An 18,519-nucleotide genomic window follows, 5' to 3' on the forward strand; every position below is an offset into this window, starting at 1 on the left:
ACTTTTTCTTATTCCCCAAATTGAAAACCACCTTGAAAGGACATCGTTTCCAAGACATTGAAGAGATCAAGGAGAATGCGACAAGGCAACTTCACGCCATCAAAGAAAGTGCATTCCAGGAAGCATTCCAAAAGTGGAAGAAACGTTGGCAACACGCTGTTGATAGTGCAGGGGACTATTTTGAAGGGGACAGTCTGTGGAATGATGTAAGCTACATAATAAAGTTTTTCTAGCCACAGTTCGGTCTTTTTCTGAACACACCTCGTATTTCAAAAATTAAAGATGTTAAAGATGTGAAAATTGGTATTTGGAATCGCCTTTAAAAATAAAGAAACGCACTTTTGGGGAGGGGGGAATCAACTTAATGGGTAGGAGGAGGTGGGGGGGGGGGGGGGGGTTAAAGAGTTGAATTACTTTTATGAAGATACTTGTATCTTAAAAACTGAAGCTGTTACAGACGTGAAAGTTGGTATTTTGAAATTTCTTTCAAAATAAAGAAACGCATATTTTTTGTTTTCCAAAAGTCCACTTAAGGCAAGAGAGGGGTGGAAAGAAGTGAAGAAGTTGAATTATTCTTATGAGTATACATATACAAACATACAGACATGGCAAACTGGTATTTGGAATCTCCTTTAAAAATAATGAAACATGTATTTTTTTGTTTTTTGGAAAATCCAGTTAAGGGGCTGAAAACAATTGGAAAAGTGGGTGAATTTTAAAAATGAGTACTGGTATATCTACATTATATGTCAAAAACTTAACATGTTAGAGACAAGAAACTTGGCATTTGGAAAGTCCTTTAAAAATACAGGAACATGTACCTTTTAGTTTTTGGCGAAGGCACTTAACTGGGGGTGAAAAGAAGTGAAAAATAGTTGAATTTTTTTATGAGGATACTTATATATCTTAAAAACTGAAGATGAACAGACATGAAAATTGGTATTTGGGATCTCCTTTAAAAATAAAGAAACTTTTTTTTTTCTTCGGAAAATACACTTAGATGGAGGTGGGGGTGGTCGAAGGACTGATCAAGGGGTTGAATTCTTTTTATGGGGATAATTATGTGTATCTCAAAAGCTGAAGATGTTACAGATGTGGGAATAGGTATTTGGAATCTCCTTTAAAAATAAAGGAACATGTATTTATTTTTTCGACTTGAGAGAAGACTGTTTCTCACATATACAGTTCTATGTCACATGGTCGTCTTAGCTCCAAAAGGTAATACCACAAACATGGTTTACAAAGAATTTCTGGTGTAAATGAAACTCAATTTTTGGGTGAGTTTTTATACTTCAGGAATTTTCAGATAATGTCTTAGTATAATGCCAAGGAACGATTACTTTGATCAAATTACGAAATCCATGTGAGCGAAGGCGCGGGTAATTGCTAGTACAGTATATTGAGAAAATTACAGACACAGTTAGAGAAAGGAGAGTTACCTTCATCGTACAGCTTTAAAGAGTGAGTTCCAGCAGACTCTCGGGTAGATTTTTTTGGCTACTTTGGAAGTCTGATGTTGGGTAATACAATAGACGTTTGATAACTCAGACAAATTTTTATTGAAAATAAAATCTTAATTACTAATGTGACAATCACATTTTGGCATGCTACTATGCTGCAAAATTAGACAATAGAAGGTGCTGGTGGGGATCTTGCAATGCAGTATTACTGCCCCCTCTCATTCCATCCTCGTGCTGAACACAAGAACCATCCATACTTAACCATGCCACTGTGTCTCGCCGAATTGAGAGAGAGCAAGTTGAGCGGACCCTTTGCCTAACAGTGGCATCAAAAAAGAAGAAAGTGTGTTTCATTAAGTGTTGGAGAGAAACTTCAACTTATTGAATATTTTGAGTCCCGTGTATCTGTGGCAAATGTGTGAAAGGAATAAGGCATCACAAAATGAACAGTTTCATGCATAATAAACAAGGATGAACTGAAGTTGTCTTGTGACACAGACCTGGATAAGCGTGTACATACGACATTGATCTCGTGGGCTTGCAGTTGGTGGTGTAGAGTTTAAAGTGGCAGTTGAGAGACTTACCAAGCACATGAATATTGAATTTCATGCAACCGATTGCTGGCTCTATTTTTGCAACTGATATGGTATTATAACCAACAGAATGTTGGTGAAGCAGCAAGTGCCTATAAAACTAGTGTTGAGCCATTTAAAACACGACTTACACTCTAATTAAGGAAGGAGGACTAATTTGTGCTCGGCTATAAGACGCTGACACGACCCGGCTGTTTTAGCTTTAGCTGTCCGGAAATGCACAGCCCTATGTGACTGAAGACACTATACCTGCTATATTATTTGTGTGTCTATTTTACTTGGTAACCTTGTATTAAGGTTCAGTATAATATTGCCATAAATAAGGTACACTATTACTTCTCATTCCTTACGCACAACATTATTTCCCTTTGATAACGTGGACTTTTCTTAACTTGGACAGACCTCCACCCCCTATAGTACAAGCATTGACTGTACATGGATTTTAAAAGCTGAAATGTTACAGAATGTTACAGAACTCTAAAGCTTTCCAGGAAATGTCCAAGAGGAGGAACCGTTTCCTTTGTGCGGATGAAAATATAGAAAGCCTTAAGAAAGAATGAGAGAGGTGAGGCTAAAGGAAGGAGACAGGGAAGAAGTAATTGAAATGAACATAGTACGTAGCTCATGCCAATCAGTCAAATCATATATTTTGTAATTGAGTTAATTTGAGATTGTTGAAATAGACCGCTGCATCTCAGTTATTCAGATCCCACTAAAAATGTAGATACTGTTGCTTGTACGTATGAAGAGTGTTCAGCCCGGAGGCTGGTTTGGACCTCAACAGCTCTGCCATCAGCTGTCATAGTTCACTCAGGTGTCATTGAAAAGGCATACTAGGGAAATGAGGAATGAGGTAGTTTCCTGTTGCTTTCCTCACTGAGCCAGAAGTTGCCATTACATATCAGTCTGCCAAGCCCACTGAAATGCCTGCATCAACTGACCCTATGAGGAACATTTTCAGACCATTCATAGCAGGGACTGGCTGCACAAGGAATGGCATTACTAGCATCGTTCATACCTGTCACTTTCATGTAGTCAAAGCGAAGAATGAGACTGAAACAGATGAATGAAAGTAACAAATTTATTCTAGCTCACACCAGAAGACATAGTCCAGTGTAAACACTAGGTCTTGCCAGCAAAAGCTTACTATTGCTTATAAGATTGATATAATACAGTAAAGCCTTTGATAGCGAGTGTAATTTGTTCTGTTAACATGTTTATAATCCAAAGCACTCGTATATCAAAGCAAATTTTCCCACAAAAAATTATTTAAATGGTGATGATTTCTTCCACATCCCAAAAGTATATATTGATATAAAATGATCCACATGAATAGGAACTTTCCTACACCTTCTAGAACATGTGGCCATTGCTTTGATACTCTCATGACTTCTTTTGCTGCATCCAGACCGTTTGGTTCTTCTTTCTTCTTTTATGTTGTACAAAAAGTTGATGTAGGTTTTCTGTAAATCTCACAATATCGGCCACATGCATAACTTGTTTGTTCTGCTTCTTGACGATTTCTTTCTTAATGTTCACCATAACCATCTCCTCCTAACTGCCTTACTCTTCAACTTTGTTTCTTCACAGGGCCCATTGCTGTAGTAAAGTTACTTAGTAACAGTCACTATACTTGGACTTATCCCCAATCCACAAAAATACAGCCACATGACCATAACACTACGTAAATCTCCTCTGTTGACATCATATTACCTACTCTACAAGCTCATCACCGTAGTTACGCAACAGCGTGACTTAGGTGTAATATTCAATACAAAATTACAATTCAAGAACCACATATTCATACGCAACCAAGGCTATGAAATTACCAGGCATTCTCTACCGCTTCACAAATATTTCTGCGTCACTTCTTCCTCACGATTATTCAACCTCTCTTGAACTACTGTGCTCCAATTTGGACAACAGCCTCCCCCTTCAGTATTAACCAATTAGACAGAGCAGTGTCCTTCTTTGCTGCAATTGTTAGGAACAGAAACCCCAAGCTCAGAAATCGGTCTATGCAGCAGGTATTAAGGGCAATAAATGTGTCACCACTGCACATCAGGTGACAGGTAGCTGACCTGAGTTTCCTCCATGGGATCGTAAATGGGCATTACCGCTCGGAACATCTTGTCTCACTCTTCTCTCTGTGTTCCTTCCCGCTTCACGAGAATCAAAGAACTTATCCACATTCCCTACACTCAGCACTCAATACTTCAACGATCTTCTCTAAGCCGCCTCCCAACTCTTTTTAACATTATTAATAGGGGACAAGAGCTTGATATAGCATCAAATAAAAGTATATTCCAAGGGGTGTAAATAGTCTCTTAGGGGTAAGTTGATGCGAAGTGGTTATACCACCATCTTGACCCATGATAATTTGGCTATGAACATGGACATATTCAGGGTTTTTGATTTGGACAGTTATTATTAGTAAGCTGTGTACCTGATCTTGTTATCTTTTGTTATGCTTATTATATTTTATCATGAAAGTTTACATTTGTTAATTAGTTTGTTAACAATACAAGTGAAATTTGCTCAGTGTAGTTGTATTTTGTGCTTCATGAAAAAATAAATAAATAATTTCATGGTAGTTTTCAATTGTGTGTGGTACAAAAGATGTACAGTATATCGGTTGATAAGTTTTTCTTTTTCCCTCCAGTTGTGTGTATTTGTAACCTTTATAACCAAAATTCTGTAAGAATTACAAGTGCAATGGATAATTGAAGCTCTGAAATGATTTGTTGAGCAGGTGTAACAGGATACTGTATGTTAGTTAAAATTTTGTCATTTAATTAGTAAGGAACCATTGAGTACTAAAAGTAGAGATGCAGATCATAGCTTCTGTGTAGATTCGTATGCTTCAGATATCTCCTATTTGGTGATGAAGAGTTACACAGTTCCTGCATAAAGAAGGTGTTTTCTTATACAGTTCAAGACCTGTTCAAAAAATAACTCTTTAGGGGCTTACTTGCAACCTAGTTAGCTTTGTTTTCTAAAAAGTACTTCCCTCATCTATTAATACAAAGCTCCCAATACAGTTTTCACTTACGGAAGCAGTCCTGGTTGACTGTTTGGGGAATTGCACGAAGTTCCAGTTGCGATTTCAGTTTGATTTCTTCTGTTGACTGAAATAGTCATCCTTTGAATGTGAATATCAGGTTGGGGAATAGAAAAGAGTCTGTCAGGTCTAGATCAGGTGGGTAGAGTAGTTGTCATTTTGTTTTTAAAAAATTCTAGAATCAGCAGCAATGCATGAACTGGTGTATTGTCATAGTGGAAGCATCAGGAGTTGCTTTGCCACCTCCCCTAACATTTTCCCTCAAACATTTCAAGATTTTGAGATAATACCAGTGATTCCCTGTTTGACCCTCAGGTAGGAATTCCTAGTGTACCTCCTCTTGAAGTTAAGAGGCATTCAACACCACCTTCACATTCGACCCTGCTTGCAGAGTTTCCTTTGGTTCCGGCGAATTGACATAAACGTCTCCATCATTTGGTACATATCCGTAAATATTTTCCCTAGTTGGAAGCAGAAGCGCTGCTGATAATATTTAGACATCTCGACAATCACAATGCATGCTGAACACACAAACTAACAGCTGCTGAGCAGTAGGCAGTTATTTCATAAATGCATGGCAGGTGACTAGGTAGGATACCATTATACAGCACCACTTACTGGAAATTAAGACTTTGCATTTGCTTGGTATTTTCAGAGTTAGGTTAGTTTTTGAGCAGGCCTCATAATACAGCTCGTGGGGATGCTTTACGAGATGTCATGCATGGGTATCACAAAGCATTTCATTGTTGCGCCTAGAAAATCTGCTCTGTGATATTTCAGCTTGGAACTCTGTATTTGATACAGTCATAGATATAGGTACCAAGTTGTTTTGTAGCATGGATGGTTATGTTGCAGGTACATAAAATTCAATATTAAAAGTTTCTAATGATAAATCATTATTATTATTAGAATGCTTTCAGTTTATTGGCATATTCTAATCCATGGAGTAGTCCTGTCGGCTGGCAGCTAGCTCCAATCCAGAGGGAAACGGTGTGCTCGGTTCTCAACTCAGCAATACTGGGTAAGTATTCGTATACAGTATTAGCCTGTAAGTGGATGTAAGTCCGGCCCCACGGTGTAGGGGGCAATGTGTCACCCGGTGGCCGCGGGTTTGATATTTGGCCGGGTCAGTGGTTTTTAATTGTAAATGATTAATATCCCTGGCCTGGGGACCGGATGTTTGTGTCGTCCTTAACGTTCCTTTCCTCACATTCAACACTTTACACTTCCGCAATATCCAAATACACGCAGGTTCATAACATATGGTGCAAGTAGGGGTGAAGGATCTTAGGTCAACGCCCCGAACAAATAGCATTTTTTATAAAATAAAATTGGATGCAATATCTGTTGCGTGCACACTCTCGGCCTTTTTCCTTTCTTGCTTCTTTTCAAAATAATCTTCATCATTTCCCGTTATCCAGGTGCAGTCGGATCAGGGAAAATATGGTTCCTCTTCATTTTACTCTGTTTTTTCAACACTTGTCGTCCATCGCTGTGTTCCAGTCTGGGTCCAGTTGCTTTATGCTGTTCTTAATCAGGTCCATCCATTGTAACTTGAATATAAACTTTCTTGAGGAGAAATTTCTTCAGGATCAAGACCTTGATTTCTCAAAATTGTCAGTAGAGCAAGCTGAATTTTGAATCACATTTCCCATCTCGTAACTGGGGAAGACAGTGCACATTATGAGACATTATGAGACACATTGAAAAATGTGTCCTTGCAATGAGGAACCTTCAGAAATACTTCCTTGAATGAGGAAATCAAGATACGCACTTCAGGAAAGGAAGATTTCACTGTTTCAGCAACTCTTGAAGTCTATGTACTACACAAATGACAAACGTCATGGTTAGGACATAATATTTTTAGATCTTTTGTGACTTTACACATGAGAGGTGCAGCATGTATGCAAGCCACGAAAGTTTAAACACATTGGTGAAAAATATTTCAAAATGATCCACCTTCCCTAGCACTTCAGTAGTTACATTGTGATAAAATTAATTTTTGGGTCCGTATTGAAAGTATTTGTATTAAGTAACACTAGTATGTTTATATTGTATTGAATAGGTGGGAGAACAATATAAACATACTAGTGTTATTTAATACTTCGGTAGTTCCCGTAGTTTATTACTTTAAAAGTTAAGACCCCCCCTCAATAATATTTCAAGCTCAAAGTTGATTGCAGATCTCGTATTTTGTCGACAGAGACCCAGCTTGGCAGGTTCGATCCTGGTTCAGTCCGATGGTATTTTTGATGGTGCTTAAATAGGTGCATCAGTCATGGCAACATTTTTTCCATCACATTTGTATAGTGCTACCATAGAAAGGTCATATGTTCTGGAAAGCATGGCACTCACAGGACATGGACACATCACAAGATGGCAGTGCATTGGATAGATACCACGCACAGGGCATTGGGACTGCAATGAGGAGTCAGGCTGTGTGCAGACTGGTATCCAATATCTCCTGCATCATTAATAATCTTGACCATAATGGCTAGTACTGGGTCTGTATTGTCTTAATCACAGTAAACAGAGAGATGGGTAATTTTAACCTATACAGCTGAAGAAGAGAATTAACATATTTCTTCAGATATGTACTATATATTCAAAAGTGTGATAGATAGATAGATAGATAGATAGATAGATAAGGAATGGGTGAGCCCTGCCTTCGCAGGGCTCCACACGTAGGTCTATGAAGACCCTTTGTGTCCCTTAAACGGGTTTGTCTAGTCCAGCCCTAGTGCTAATATAAAGGATACCAGTGTCCGTATGTTGGCATTCCTGATGTCTTCCAGGTTTACAAAGTGTGAGCCAAGATATGCAAGAGCCTCGCACTGACACAGCACATGCGCGGAGGTCTAGTCCTCCCTACCGCATCTTCTACGCATCGGATCTTGACTGATTTTCACGATGTGTAGGTGTCTCTGTAAGGTATTGTGGCCTGCCAACAGTCCAACTACCGTTCGTATTGTGGTCCTATTCAAATTTATTAGGACCTTTTTATATCTTTGGCTGGGCCCTTCGATAAGTTCACGTGCCTGCCTTGCCGTGGTTAACCTCTTCCAAATGTCTAAGTGAGACTGATTTGTCCACTGGGATATTACCAGTTTCACACTTTGGAGTGATACTCCCAGGCAGGGCTCTGGTCCCATGAAAGGACCTTTTGAGCCTTGTTTTGCTAGTTTGTCAGCTTCTTCATTTCCACTGATTCCTGTGTGCCCAGGAACCTATAACAGGGTAAATGGGCTAAGTTCACACAGCTTATCTAAAATCCTTTGGCACTCCCATACCATTTTGGATGTTGTTCTAACTGCACATAGTGCTTTTAACGCTGCCTGGCTGTCGCTGCAAATGGTGATGCATCTTCTACGCCTAGGCATGTTCCATACACGTACAGCACAGGCCAGTATTGCATATACTTCAGCCTGGAAAACAGTAGCATATTTACCCATGGGAAGGGAGAGTCTTGTCTTAGGCCCCCAGATCCCGGCGCCCGTGCCCGTCTCCGTCCGCAAGCCATCTGTGTACCATGTACAGCCCCACAGAACTAAGACAGGCCCCAGCATCCGTGACCCACTCCTCCCTCGTGGGTATCACCACTGTGAACTTATAGTTCAGATTAAAACTGGGCTTCATCAGGTCCCCAATCATCATTGTCGTAGGCCAGGTCTGGTGAAGCCTTGTAAGAATAGAAGCATGACCTCTATTCGGATTCTTGAAAGACCATCCTCCAAGTTACCAGAGGCAGTCAGCACTCATTCCCGCCATCTTCCTAACATATAAATGTAAGGGGGGAAGGCATAGGATTGCCTCCATTGCACACAATGGTGTAGTATCCAGTGCCCCTGTTATTCCTAGACACGCAAGTCTTTGGACACTGTTTAACTAGGTGGTCATAGTTTTACTCTCAGAACCTGGCTATCAGACTAAAGATGCATAGGTGATCGTGGGCCGTACAATAGAAATATAAAGCCATTGGACCACCCTAGGTCCTAGGCCACAAGTCTTACCGACGGCACTGTGACAGGCCCACATAATCTTGCGAGCCTTATCCACCTTATGGTCTATATGTTTTTCCAACTCAGTCTTGCCTCGAGGATTACCTCTAGGTACTTAACTGAGGTTGTCTTAACTAATTTTTTCCCAAATAGGAGTGGCTCTGACAATCCGTCTAGCCTCCTCCTCCTCCTGGTAAACACCACAAGCTCCGTCTTGCCGGAATTGACTGACAAGTCTGTATCGTGGCACCATCTTTCCACCCTGCGTAGGGAGCTCTGAACGAGCTCCGAAACCGTACTGGGGAAATTTCCTACCGCCATCAGGATAATGTCGTCTGCATAGCCTTCGGCATAAATTCTTCCAACATTTAACCTGGTAAGTAGTTCATCCACTACCAGGCACCATAATGTTGGTGATACTACTCCTCCATTCAAAAGTGTCAAATGTAAATAAATTTTAATACAGAGTATTGACTAGGCGGATTACCCGTCTCTCTATACACTTGCACACTTACTGCAGATAATCACGTACTTGTATTTTGTAAGTATACACTCTCTATACATTTACCAAACGCATTATTTAACTTTAACTCAGTGTTAAATTGATGAACATGTTTCATTCCTTGCAAAATGATACATGGCAGTAGGTTATCAATTTTTTCAGGTGTCAATGACTTTCTGTTGTCGGACAGGATTAATTTATACGCTGAAAATGATCGTTCTATGTCAACGGACGTAACTGGGCAATATTTGTACACTGGCGCTGAGTGGTCAGAACATTCTTCTGGCAAAGACTGTCTGGTTCCACTTATGTAGTTGCTTATGGATTGAATCTTCTTCAGTCCTGGGGTTGAGTCCAACAGCACGCTGAGTTTCCTTTTCATTTCTTTTCCAGTTTCACCAGGGACACCATTTAAAGAACTAATGGTGTTTCGAATTAACTGAAGGGATTCGTGTAGTGTACCGCGAGTTTCTACGTCCTTAATTGCCTTTGAAAGTGATGAATAATAACATGGATGAAACTAATATCTTTATATACAGTTTCAGATTCATGTGTGCACTTTGCTTCACGAATACATGCAGTATGACTATCATCAATACTTGTAATTACGTCTTTCACTTAATTAAAGTTCTCCTGGTAGAATGATACTGCAGATAATCACGTTCCCCATCTTGTGAGAACAGGTTCTGGTGGAAGAGAAACTTGAGGCAGATGAGTTTTGTACAACTGTACATTTGCCAGTGCTTTTATGAACAGATTTTCCCAGTTGAAATGTGCTTTGTTGACAGATGGAGAGAGGGTATTTATCTCTTCTCCAATACGATGCAATCCATGGACCAAACATGTGACATGGATGAGATTTGGAAAACATACTCAAGGAGACTGACCTGCTTTCAACATACACAAAGCTGCATCTGTGACTAACAATCACTCTTGGAATCAATAGGCCACAGAAGTCGCAGGGAGTCGTTAACATTTTGTTCAGAAATCTTAAATAATCACACATAAGAGAAAAAAAAAAAAAATGTGTATGCACTAACGTTTAAAATATGCATTTGAATATGGGCATATGCATTTTTTCTTTAATCCGGGCCCTAATGATAATATTCTTCTTTCCTCTCTACTTCTTTATTATGTTCTCCACGATGCTTTATAGAGGCACTTTCTCCTTGTGGACTGTAAGCATGTGATGTTCTCAGCTCTTATTCGTCATTGCCATCATCATCATCATCATCATTTCACTGCTAATTTATTAGTATCTAACAGAATCTGAAAATTGTGTTAATCCTTGGGTTACCATCAGCATCAGTTTCCCATTTCCAGTTCCAGCCTGATCAGGATGTTAATGGCACCTTTCCATTTTCTTTCATCCAACCACCACTGCTCTTCAACTGTATTCCAATCCAGGTTTCTTCTTATTATGCTGTACTTAACAAGTCCAGCCACCTTAGAGTGAGTCGTCATCTTGTTCTCCTTCCTTCAATCTTAGCCTTCATCATCAGCTTCAGTATGCTTCCCTCTTCCATCATCTTAACAGACAACAACACGGTTCAACCCGGAAAATAAACTAAATAATTCTTCACACCGTGGAAGCTTCACCTCTCTATTTTCTCCCCATACCTCAATGACATCTGAAAGCATCACCTTCAGCTCCCTGTCCCCATATTTTTCGTATGTCTCCTTTAGAATTTCATTCATTTCCATTATGAACTAGTGGCGACAACACAATTTCCTATCTTAGTCCAGTTACATTTTGATGATGATGCTTGTTGTTTAAAACGGCGTAACATCTAAGGTCATCGGCCCCAGTTACATTTTGAAACCATTCTGGTCTACCCACAAGGGTCTGGACAATGCTGCAACACTTGCTGTATATTGCTTGCATGTATTCAGTCATTCGTTTCTCCAGATCCTTTGTTCTTCACGAGTTTCCATACCTTTCCTCTGAGGATGTTTTATATATGCCTTTTTGAAATCGAGGAATGTCATGACATAACCATTCCTTTTCATCCTATTTTTCTTTCTTTCCAATCCATGAAGGTGGTTTTCAAAATAATGGATCAGTGTGATATTTTGGATATAAAAGTATGGCTCCAGAGGGCTGTATCTTAACTAAGGCCACGGCCACTTCCTTCCCACTCCTAGCCCTTTCCTATCCAATCATCGCCATAAGACCTATGTGTGTGGTGTGATGTAAATCAAATAATAATAATAATAATAATAATAATAATAATAATAATAATAATAATAATAATAATAATAATAATAAAATATGGCTCCAGAATATTCCAAGTCAAATACAATTTCATTATGAGGTAAATGAATAAAGGCTTTAGTGTTGGGAAACTCCTGACAGACATTGCTTTTCATACTGCTACTCACATGTGATCTTGTTGTGGTGAAGCAAAATCAAATTTTTAATTACAAATTGGTACTAGATTTGAAAATATGTAGTATTATTTGATTTTCTTTGGAAAAATAATTATTGTGATGCCTAGACTACATCTGAAATGTTAACATTGACGTTTTCACGGCCCCTATTTGTAGACATGATACGGGCTTTTGGGCTTATGCCATGTCAAGAAAACAAGATGAAACTCTTTACGTTTAGCAGAAAACTTTACTCTGCGCCTTCACAAGAAAATCTGGGCTGTTCGCAAGGAAGTCTTCTACAATAATGAGGGTTTGAATTTAAGAATATTTTACCGTTGGAGAATTGTAGTGGAATGCTCGTTTGTCACCAGGACACTTGCTGTATGTTGGCACAGTATTCCAAGCAGGAGCTGATGACATAAGCTCCAAATAAGATGTTCTATCACCATGCGTACTTGAGAAGTATTGGAGAGGACATCAGACAAATCGGGGACGAATGTGGTAGAAGAAAATAGAAACTAATGAAATAAAAGACACCAGTATAGATTAGAACAGAGCTGATGAACGGAAAGAAAGTACAGTAGATGTCCGCTATAGTGACTACGGCCATATAATGAGAACCCCTATATAACGCCGTCCCTTCAAAATTCCTCTATTAAGCTGTGTATTATCCTTCAGTTGCAGCGAGAGCCCTATCACTGACACATCCATTATTACGAGCGATTAAGCTTGCATGCGATTGATCATCTTCGGTACGGTGTCGTTTTCTCACTATGTGCACTTGCAAGCTCTCTTGTCAACATTCAGAGGCAATGTTGGAGTTGATTAGTAATACCAGTAAAGTGCCATTCTGTAAAGAAAATAAAAAATGAAGGAGGACAACATGTTTTCGTAATAAATATGTAAATAACGTGGTCTATAGCAGTTTTTAATTTGTTAAAAATAAAGGCTAAGTAAACTATCGCTTAATTTTAATGCTCTACACTGAAATTAAGTAAGAATGCGATACACTTCAAGATATGGCAGAGCGCATCACTCATTTGAGAGATTAGTTTATATTTTCTCGCATCTAGTTAAATTCGGTAAGGCTATTCCCATGTAAATTTATAGCGAGAAGGTTATCACTTTCCTACTGGCACTTGATGTATGTTTTCATGATGCATACGCGGTTAAGTTAGGTTAGCTGACGCTGTTTGAATAAGAAAGCTGAAGCGTTTGCCGCAAGTTGCAACCTTCGGTATCGTTTTCTCGCTATGTGCACTTGCGAGCTCTCTCGTCGACGTTTAAAGGCGATGTTGGAGTCAATTAGTAATACCCGTGGCCTGCTGTTCTTGTAAAGAAAATTATAAATGAAAGGGGAGAACATGTTTTCGTAACAAATACGTAAATAACGTGGTCGATAGCAGTTGTTAACTCGTTAGAAATAAAGGCTAAGTAAACAATTAATACTCTACACTGAAATTAAGTAAGAAGGCAATACACCTGAAGATATGGCAGAGCGCATCACTGATTTCAGAAGCTAGTTTATTGTTTCTCGTATCTGGTTAAATTTCGGAGATGCTATTCCCATGTAAATTTATAGCGAGAAGTTATCAATTCTCTGCTGCCGCTTAGAGTATGTTTTTATGATACATATGATATGGTCAAGTTAGATTAGGTGATGCTGTTTGAATAAGAAAACTGAAACATTTGCCACAAAGTGCGATCGATCATCGAACAGTATCGTTTTCTCACTATGTACTGTACCAGGAAAAGTTCATGGGTTTAGGGCATGAGAAGGACCTCAGGTAGTGGAAATTGATTTTGGAGCCGATACAGAGCAGGATAGAATCGCAGGGCGAATAATAGATGGTTATACCTTTTCCAAATAATTTATTAATAATGTTGAATGATTCATCACCCTGCAATATTAATATAGGACTCAGATCTTTCATTGAAATCAAAAGTTTAAACGTAAATCTTCTTGAATTCAGTTCGAGGAAAATAAATAAATATCACTGATCCTATAGTCTTTCTAACTTTTGTGAAAACACGAAGTGTCAGTTCTTCACCTAAAGTCTTTCTAAGTATTAATTCATGAAATGAACACACACTTCTAATTGAAAATTGAAATAAGAATTTAAATCTCTGTTGAAAGTTTCTTAGTTTGTTAGCGTTGAATTATAGAACACTTGAAAATCCTAGAGTTCTTCTATGTAATATGAATATTAAATTTTGAAAAATAAATTTATCATTAAAGATGAATTTTTGAGAAATGATGAAAAACTACGAAATATTGTTCACACGCAGCACTGAGAAAATCACTGTTCAAGATTGATAAGAAAAAGTCAGTCAGTTTGTGACTATTCACTTAGTAAAGAAATTTTGGCTTACAAATGTTGATTTGGAGAATGGGAGTCTGGAACATTCCGCGGAGTGCGGACGGAGACTCTAACTCGATGTTCCACGAAGAAACCACGTTGACGTCCTCGATGGGTACCATAGATGAGATGATGTTTGAGGTAGCTGGATCTTGTAGAATTTCACCAAGATTTCCGCTGCTCGTGGAGGTGATTTTAGCACATGGAAAGTTCAATTGGCGTGAGTAGTAATTACAGATGCTATCATTCACTATCAAACACAGTTCAGTTCGTATTTTAATTTTATGATGTTAAATGAATAATTACAGTCCTTGCTGCATAAAACACTATTTAAAATCGTCACTGAGAACGTCCATAAATACACAGTTCAAACACTTGATAAAGCAACGTGTAATAATTCTCATCACAGTCTCTGAATTACTATCCTAGCAGATAACACTGATTTTCTGGTAGTGATAATATTATATTACCTTAGAAAAAGTTCTTAATATTCACCAAGTTTATCACTGGAGTAAGTCATGTCCTAATATGGCACGAACACTACATAAATAGACACAGTTCAAGGATGTACTGTATTAGAAGAAATGAGTCCTAGAATAGTTAGTTATTGTACACGACAGTTTCTGCTTATTGTATTAGTTCGATATTACGTGAAATTAACTAAGTCCACACGTCATGTTCTAGTCTGTGAATATATTTGACTTCGTACTTCAATGATTTCACACGTGTTATATTTCGAAATGTCTGTGAGTTATATCCTAGTCACGGCACAACAGACTAAGTACGGTGCGACGTCTTTTACAAGTGCGACGGCGATTGATTATCCCATAATTTCGTCTCCGCGAAACGCGACGGAAAGTACTATCTCTGAGACTGCACTGACATACTGTATGAGGGTCAGTCTCCCCTCTGTCTCACTCACACACACACACACACACACATACTGCACTGCTTGTCAGCCTTGACATAGTGGCATATATATCTGCGCTGGGAGGGGTGGTGTTCTGAATCATGTGACCGAGAGTGCTCAATCTTCTTAAACTTTATATTGTTATAACTCAAAAACTACTGGACAGATTGCTTTGAAATTTACAGGATTTTACTTTTACGATGTCTGCTACAATTTAGCATTGGTCCTGTTCAAATCGGTTAAGGCGTTAAAAAGTTCACGAAAGAAAAATTCTTTCGAGAAATATCTCTAGGGGAGGCAAGTTTCAAGCGGTAGGTGACGTCACTTGACCTCGCCTGGCTCGCTCGTGGAGTCTGGTACGTACTGGAATGTTCCTTCGCTCAGCTGTTCGCATGTCGGACGGAAATTGTATGCTGAAATAAAGTTTTTTTTTCAATTGATATGTGCCAGGACCTAGGCCTTCCTGGTACAGTACACTTGAGAGCTCTCTCGTAGACATTTGAAAGTAATGTCGGAGTCTGTTAGTAACACCTGTCGACTGCTGTTCTCTAAAAGGAAATTCAAAATGAAGGAGGATAACACGTTTTCATAATAAGTGCAGTAATGACGCGGCCGATAGCAGTTGTTAACTCGTTAGAAATAAAGTCTGAAGAAAATGATCACTTAATTTTAATGTTATATACTGAAATTAGGTAAGAACGCGATTCACGTCAAGGCACAGCACCTCGATTTCAGAGGATAGCTTATATTTTCTCTCGTCTAGTTAAATTTTGGAATATTCCCATGTAAATACCTAGCAGGTGGTTATAAGTTCTCCACGTGTGCTTGAAATATGTTTTCATGATGCATGTACGTTAGGTTAGGTGACGCTGTTTGAAGAAGAAAACTGAAGGCCTCTGGAGTGATGCTATACTTCTTTCAGAATTAAATGAAACATACACTTTCACGTAGTATCAGATTTCAAAAAATAACAAACGAGTAAGCCGTAATGTGGATATTATCTGGGAAAACTCAAGTTTGAACAAACTGATTGCAGTTTAATACGGAGTTTAACGTGGATGGGTTTTCCCCCAACTTTTATGAAAAATCGGATATAACGACAGTCTGTTATAGCGAGAAAATTTTTTGCCGTTGTGTATTCTCGCTATAACAGACTTCTACTGTATGTGGAGAAAACCAGCAGATGATACAGCAAGTCACTTGGTGACAAAGGAGCATACCACTACAATTCTCCAACGGTAAAATATTCTTAAATTCAAACCCTCATTATTGTAGAAGACTTTCTCCTGAACAGTAGAGATTTTCTTCTGAAGATGCGGGGCAAAGTTCTCTACGAAACGTAGAGAGTTTCACCTTGTTTTCACAGCATAAGCCCTAAATCCCATATTATGTGTCTGAAATATTACCTGAACAGACCTGCATGAAATTTTGAAACAAGCCAAGAGAGTAACTCAGGAAGGAGTTGTGCTTGTATCTCAGTCTTCTCAATTATAAATTCACCAGCCTAATCAGTTCTTTGTTTCTCTTTCAGAATCAAGTAATTTGCCACGGCGACCCCCATTGGAGGTGGCAATGGCGCACGCTCAGGAGCTGGTGCAGCTGATGTCCCGCTCTGGGCTAGGTTCGTGTGCCTTTGCGAGTGTTGATGACGTGCTCAAACATTGACTGTACTCGCTGTTCTATCAGAAAACGATCTCAAGCATGAGGTGTGATTTCCTTAAACAAGCTCAGTGCCTAATAAGTGATAACGAACTGCATAACGTGCATTGTGATACATGGCATATTAGGCAATGGCCAGCATAAATTTATTTGAAGAAATCATGGACACTAATACTCCTCTGAAAATTGTGAGAGAGAATTTTGTTTTTAAAGTGTGAAATGTTTTATTATTGTGAATTTTTGATCCACACCTTTGCCACATGATATTTCACTCCTGTTTAGTGGATCTGTTATGACCCACGAACATTAGTATGGGTCGCATTGTGTGGATCTTGCAATGCCTAGTCTGGCAGCGTCTCGTTACTTCCATGTGTTATGTCTGTCTAAATGATCTATTTAGAAGAGTGTGTTGTGAATGTACAATTTTATATATATATAAAAAAGCACAAGGGGCTAAGAGTCCAGTTGCTGTTATCCAATCGAATGTTTTGGTGCCGAATTCTGCCCTTGGTGAATTTTTACCTATGCATAGAGTATTCCATTAAGTGCCGAAGTTCATTTGCAATAATTTGAATGTCGGTATGTGAGATGTGTTTTATTTCTCATTTATCGTGTGTTTATATTACATTGCCATCTAGATGCCTTCTGTTTGTGTTACATGTAAGTAAAAACTACTGCTTACCATATGATGCAAACAACTCAAGTTACAGTTTTAGCTACACGAGTCATCTCAGAAACCATTTTTACAATGATGAATGAAGTTATGTTGTTGTAAAACATATCTTAAACTTTCTGATGGATATGTACAAAATGTGAATTATTAAGGAAAAGTGGAATTTCTATACCCTATGTAAGGGAAAAGATCAGTTGGGGTTGTTACACTTTATTGCAGCGGTGGCCTTTGGTATTAGCATAATTTACATTATCTGTTTTCATAAAATGAACTGAAGGATAACTGTGTTCATTGCCAAATGTTATTTAATTTGTTAATAGTCAGTGATATAAGCTGCAATGACTGTTACCAATTTGCCAGCATTATGGACCAGGGCCTTGTACATACTTTATTTGGATAGCTGGCTTATATCCATTATTGTGGTGCTGTACGTTCAGAACACACCTCAGGGGGGGAGAACTGATCCCCTCTTCCCTGCCTTAGTTCACAATTGTACCATAATATATTTATATACATTTAGTTGAGATTTCTTTTAAATCGTGTATACAGTGGATTCTTTTTTTACTTAAATATTTTTTGTTGTATTGTTAAGGATCATATACAGATAGTTTTGTTACAAAAATAATTTAAATCACAACTTGCAATAAATATTTACGTAATAAGATATTGTAATTATGAATGTAATTTGAAATATCTTTATTACAAATTTGAGCTCCAGAGCTGTGATAGTACAAACTTTTTGAAGTTTTCAATAACAGATATTTTGATTCCTTTGTTAACTTTTCCTGATATGATTCTATGTGGACAAAAAGACTTTATCTGTTTCTTCCTCTCCCTCTTCTTCCTTGCCTGACGATTTATTAAGAAATTGTCCATCAGCCTTACGTCAACTATTTATTAATTCATTCTTGTAATACTTTGTGTAAGCAG

At 38.5% G+C, this 18,519-nt stretch overlaps 1 protein-coding gene across 2 annotated transcripts in view; it reads left to right on the plus strand.

The window, feature by feature from the left end:
• Positions 1 to 18,108, plus strand: part of RanBPM (Ran-binding protein M) — a 250,198-nt gene extending 232,090 nt beyond the window's left edge. For both annotated transcript variants that reach the window (XM_067140189.2, XM_067140190.2), the window contains 2 exons: positions 6,024 to 6,135; positions 16,789 to 18,108. In XM_067140189.2, the coding sequence (XP_066996290.1) occupies positions 6,024 to 6,135; positions 16,789 to 16,922 (246 nt within the window). In that variant the 3' untranslated portion in view covers positions 16,923 to 18,108. The remainder of the gene's footprint in view (positions 1 to 6,023; positions 6,136 to 16,788) is intronic.
• The last annotated feature ends 411 nt before the right edge of the window (positions 18,109 to 18,519 follow it).

Source organism: Anabrus simplex, chromosome 2 (genome assembly GCF_040414725.1).
Source record: "Anabrus simplex isolate iqAnaSimp1 chromosome 2, ASM4041472v1, whole genome shotgun sequence".
In the NCBI taxonomy this organism is placed as follows: domain Eukaryota; kingdom Metazoa; phylum Arthropoda; class Insecta; order Orthoptera; family Tettigoniidae; genus Anabrus; species Anabrus simplex.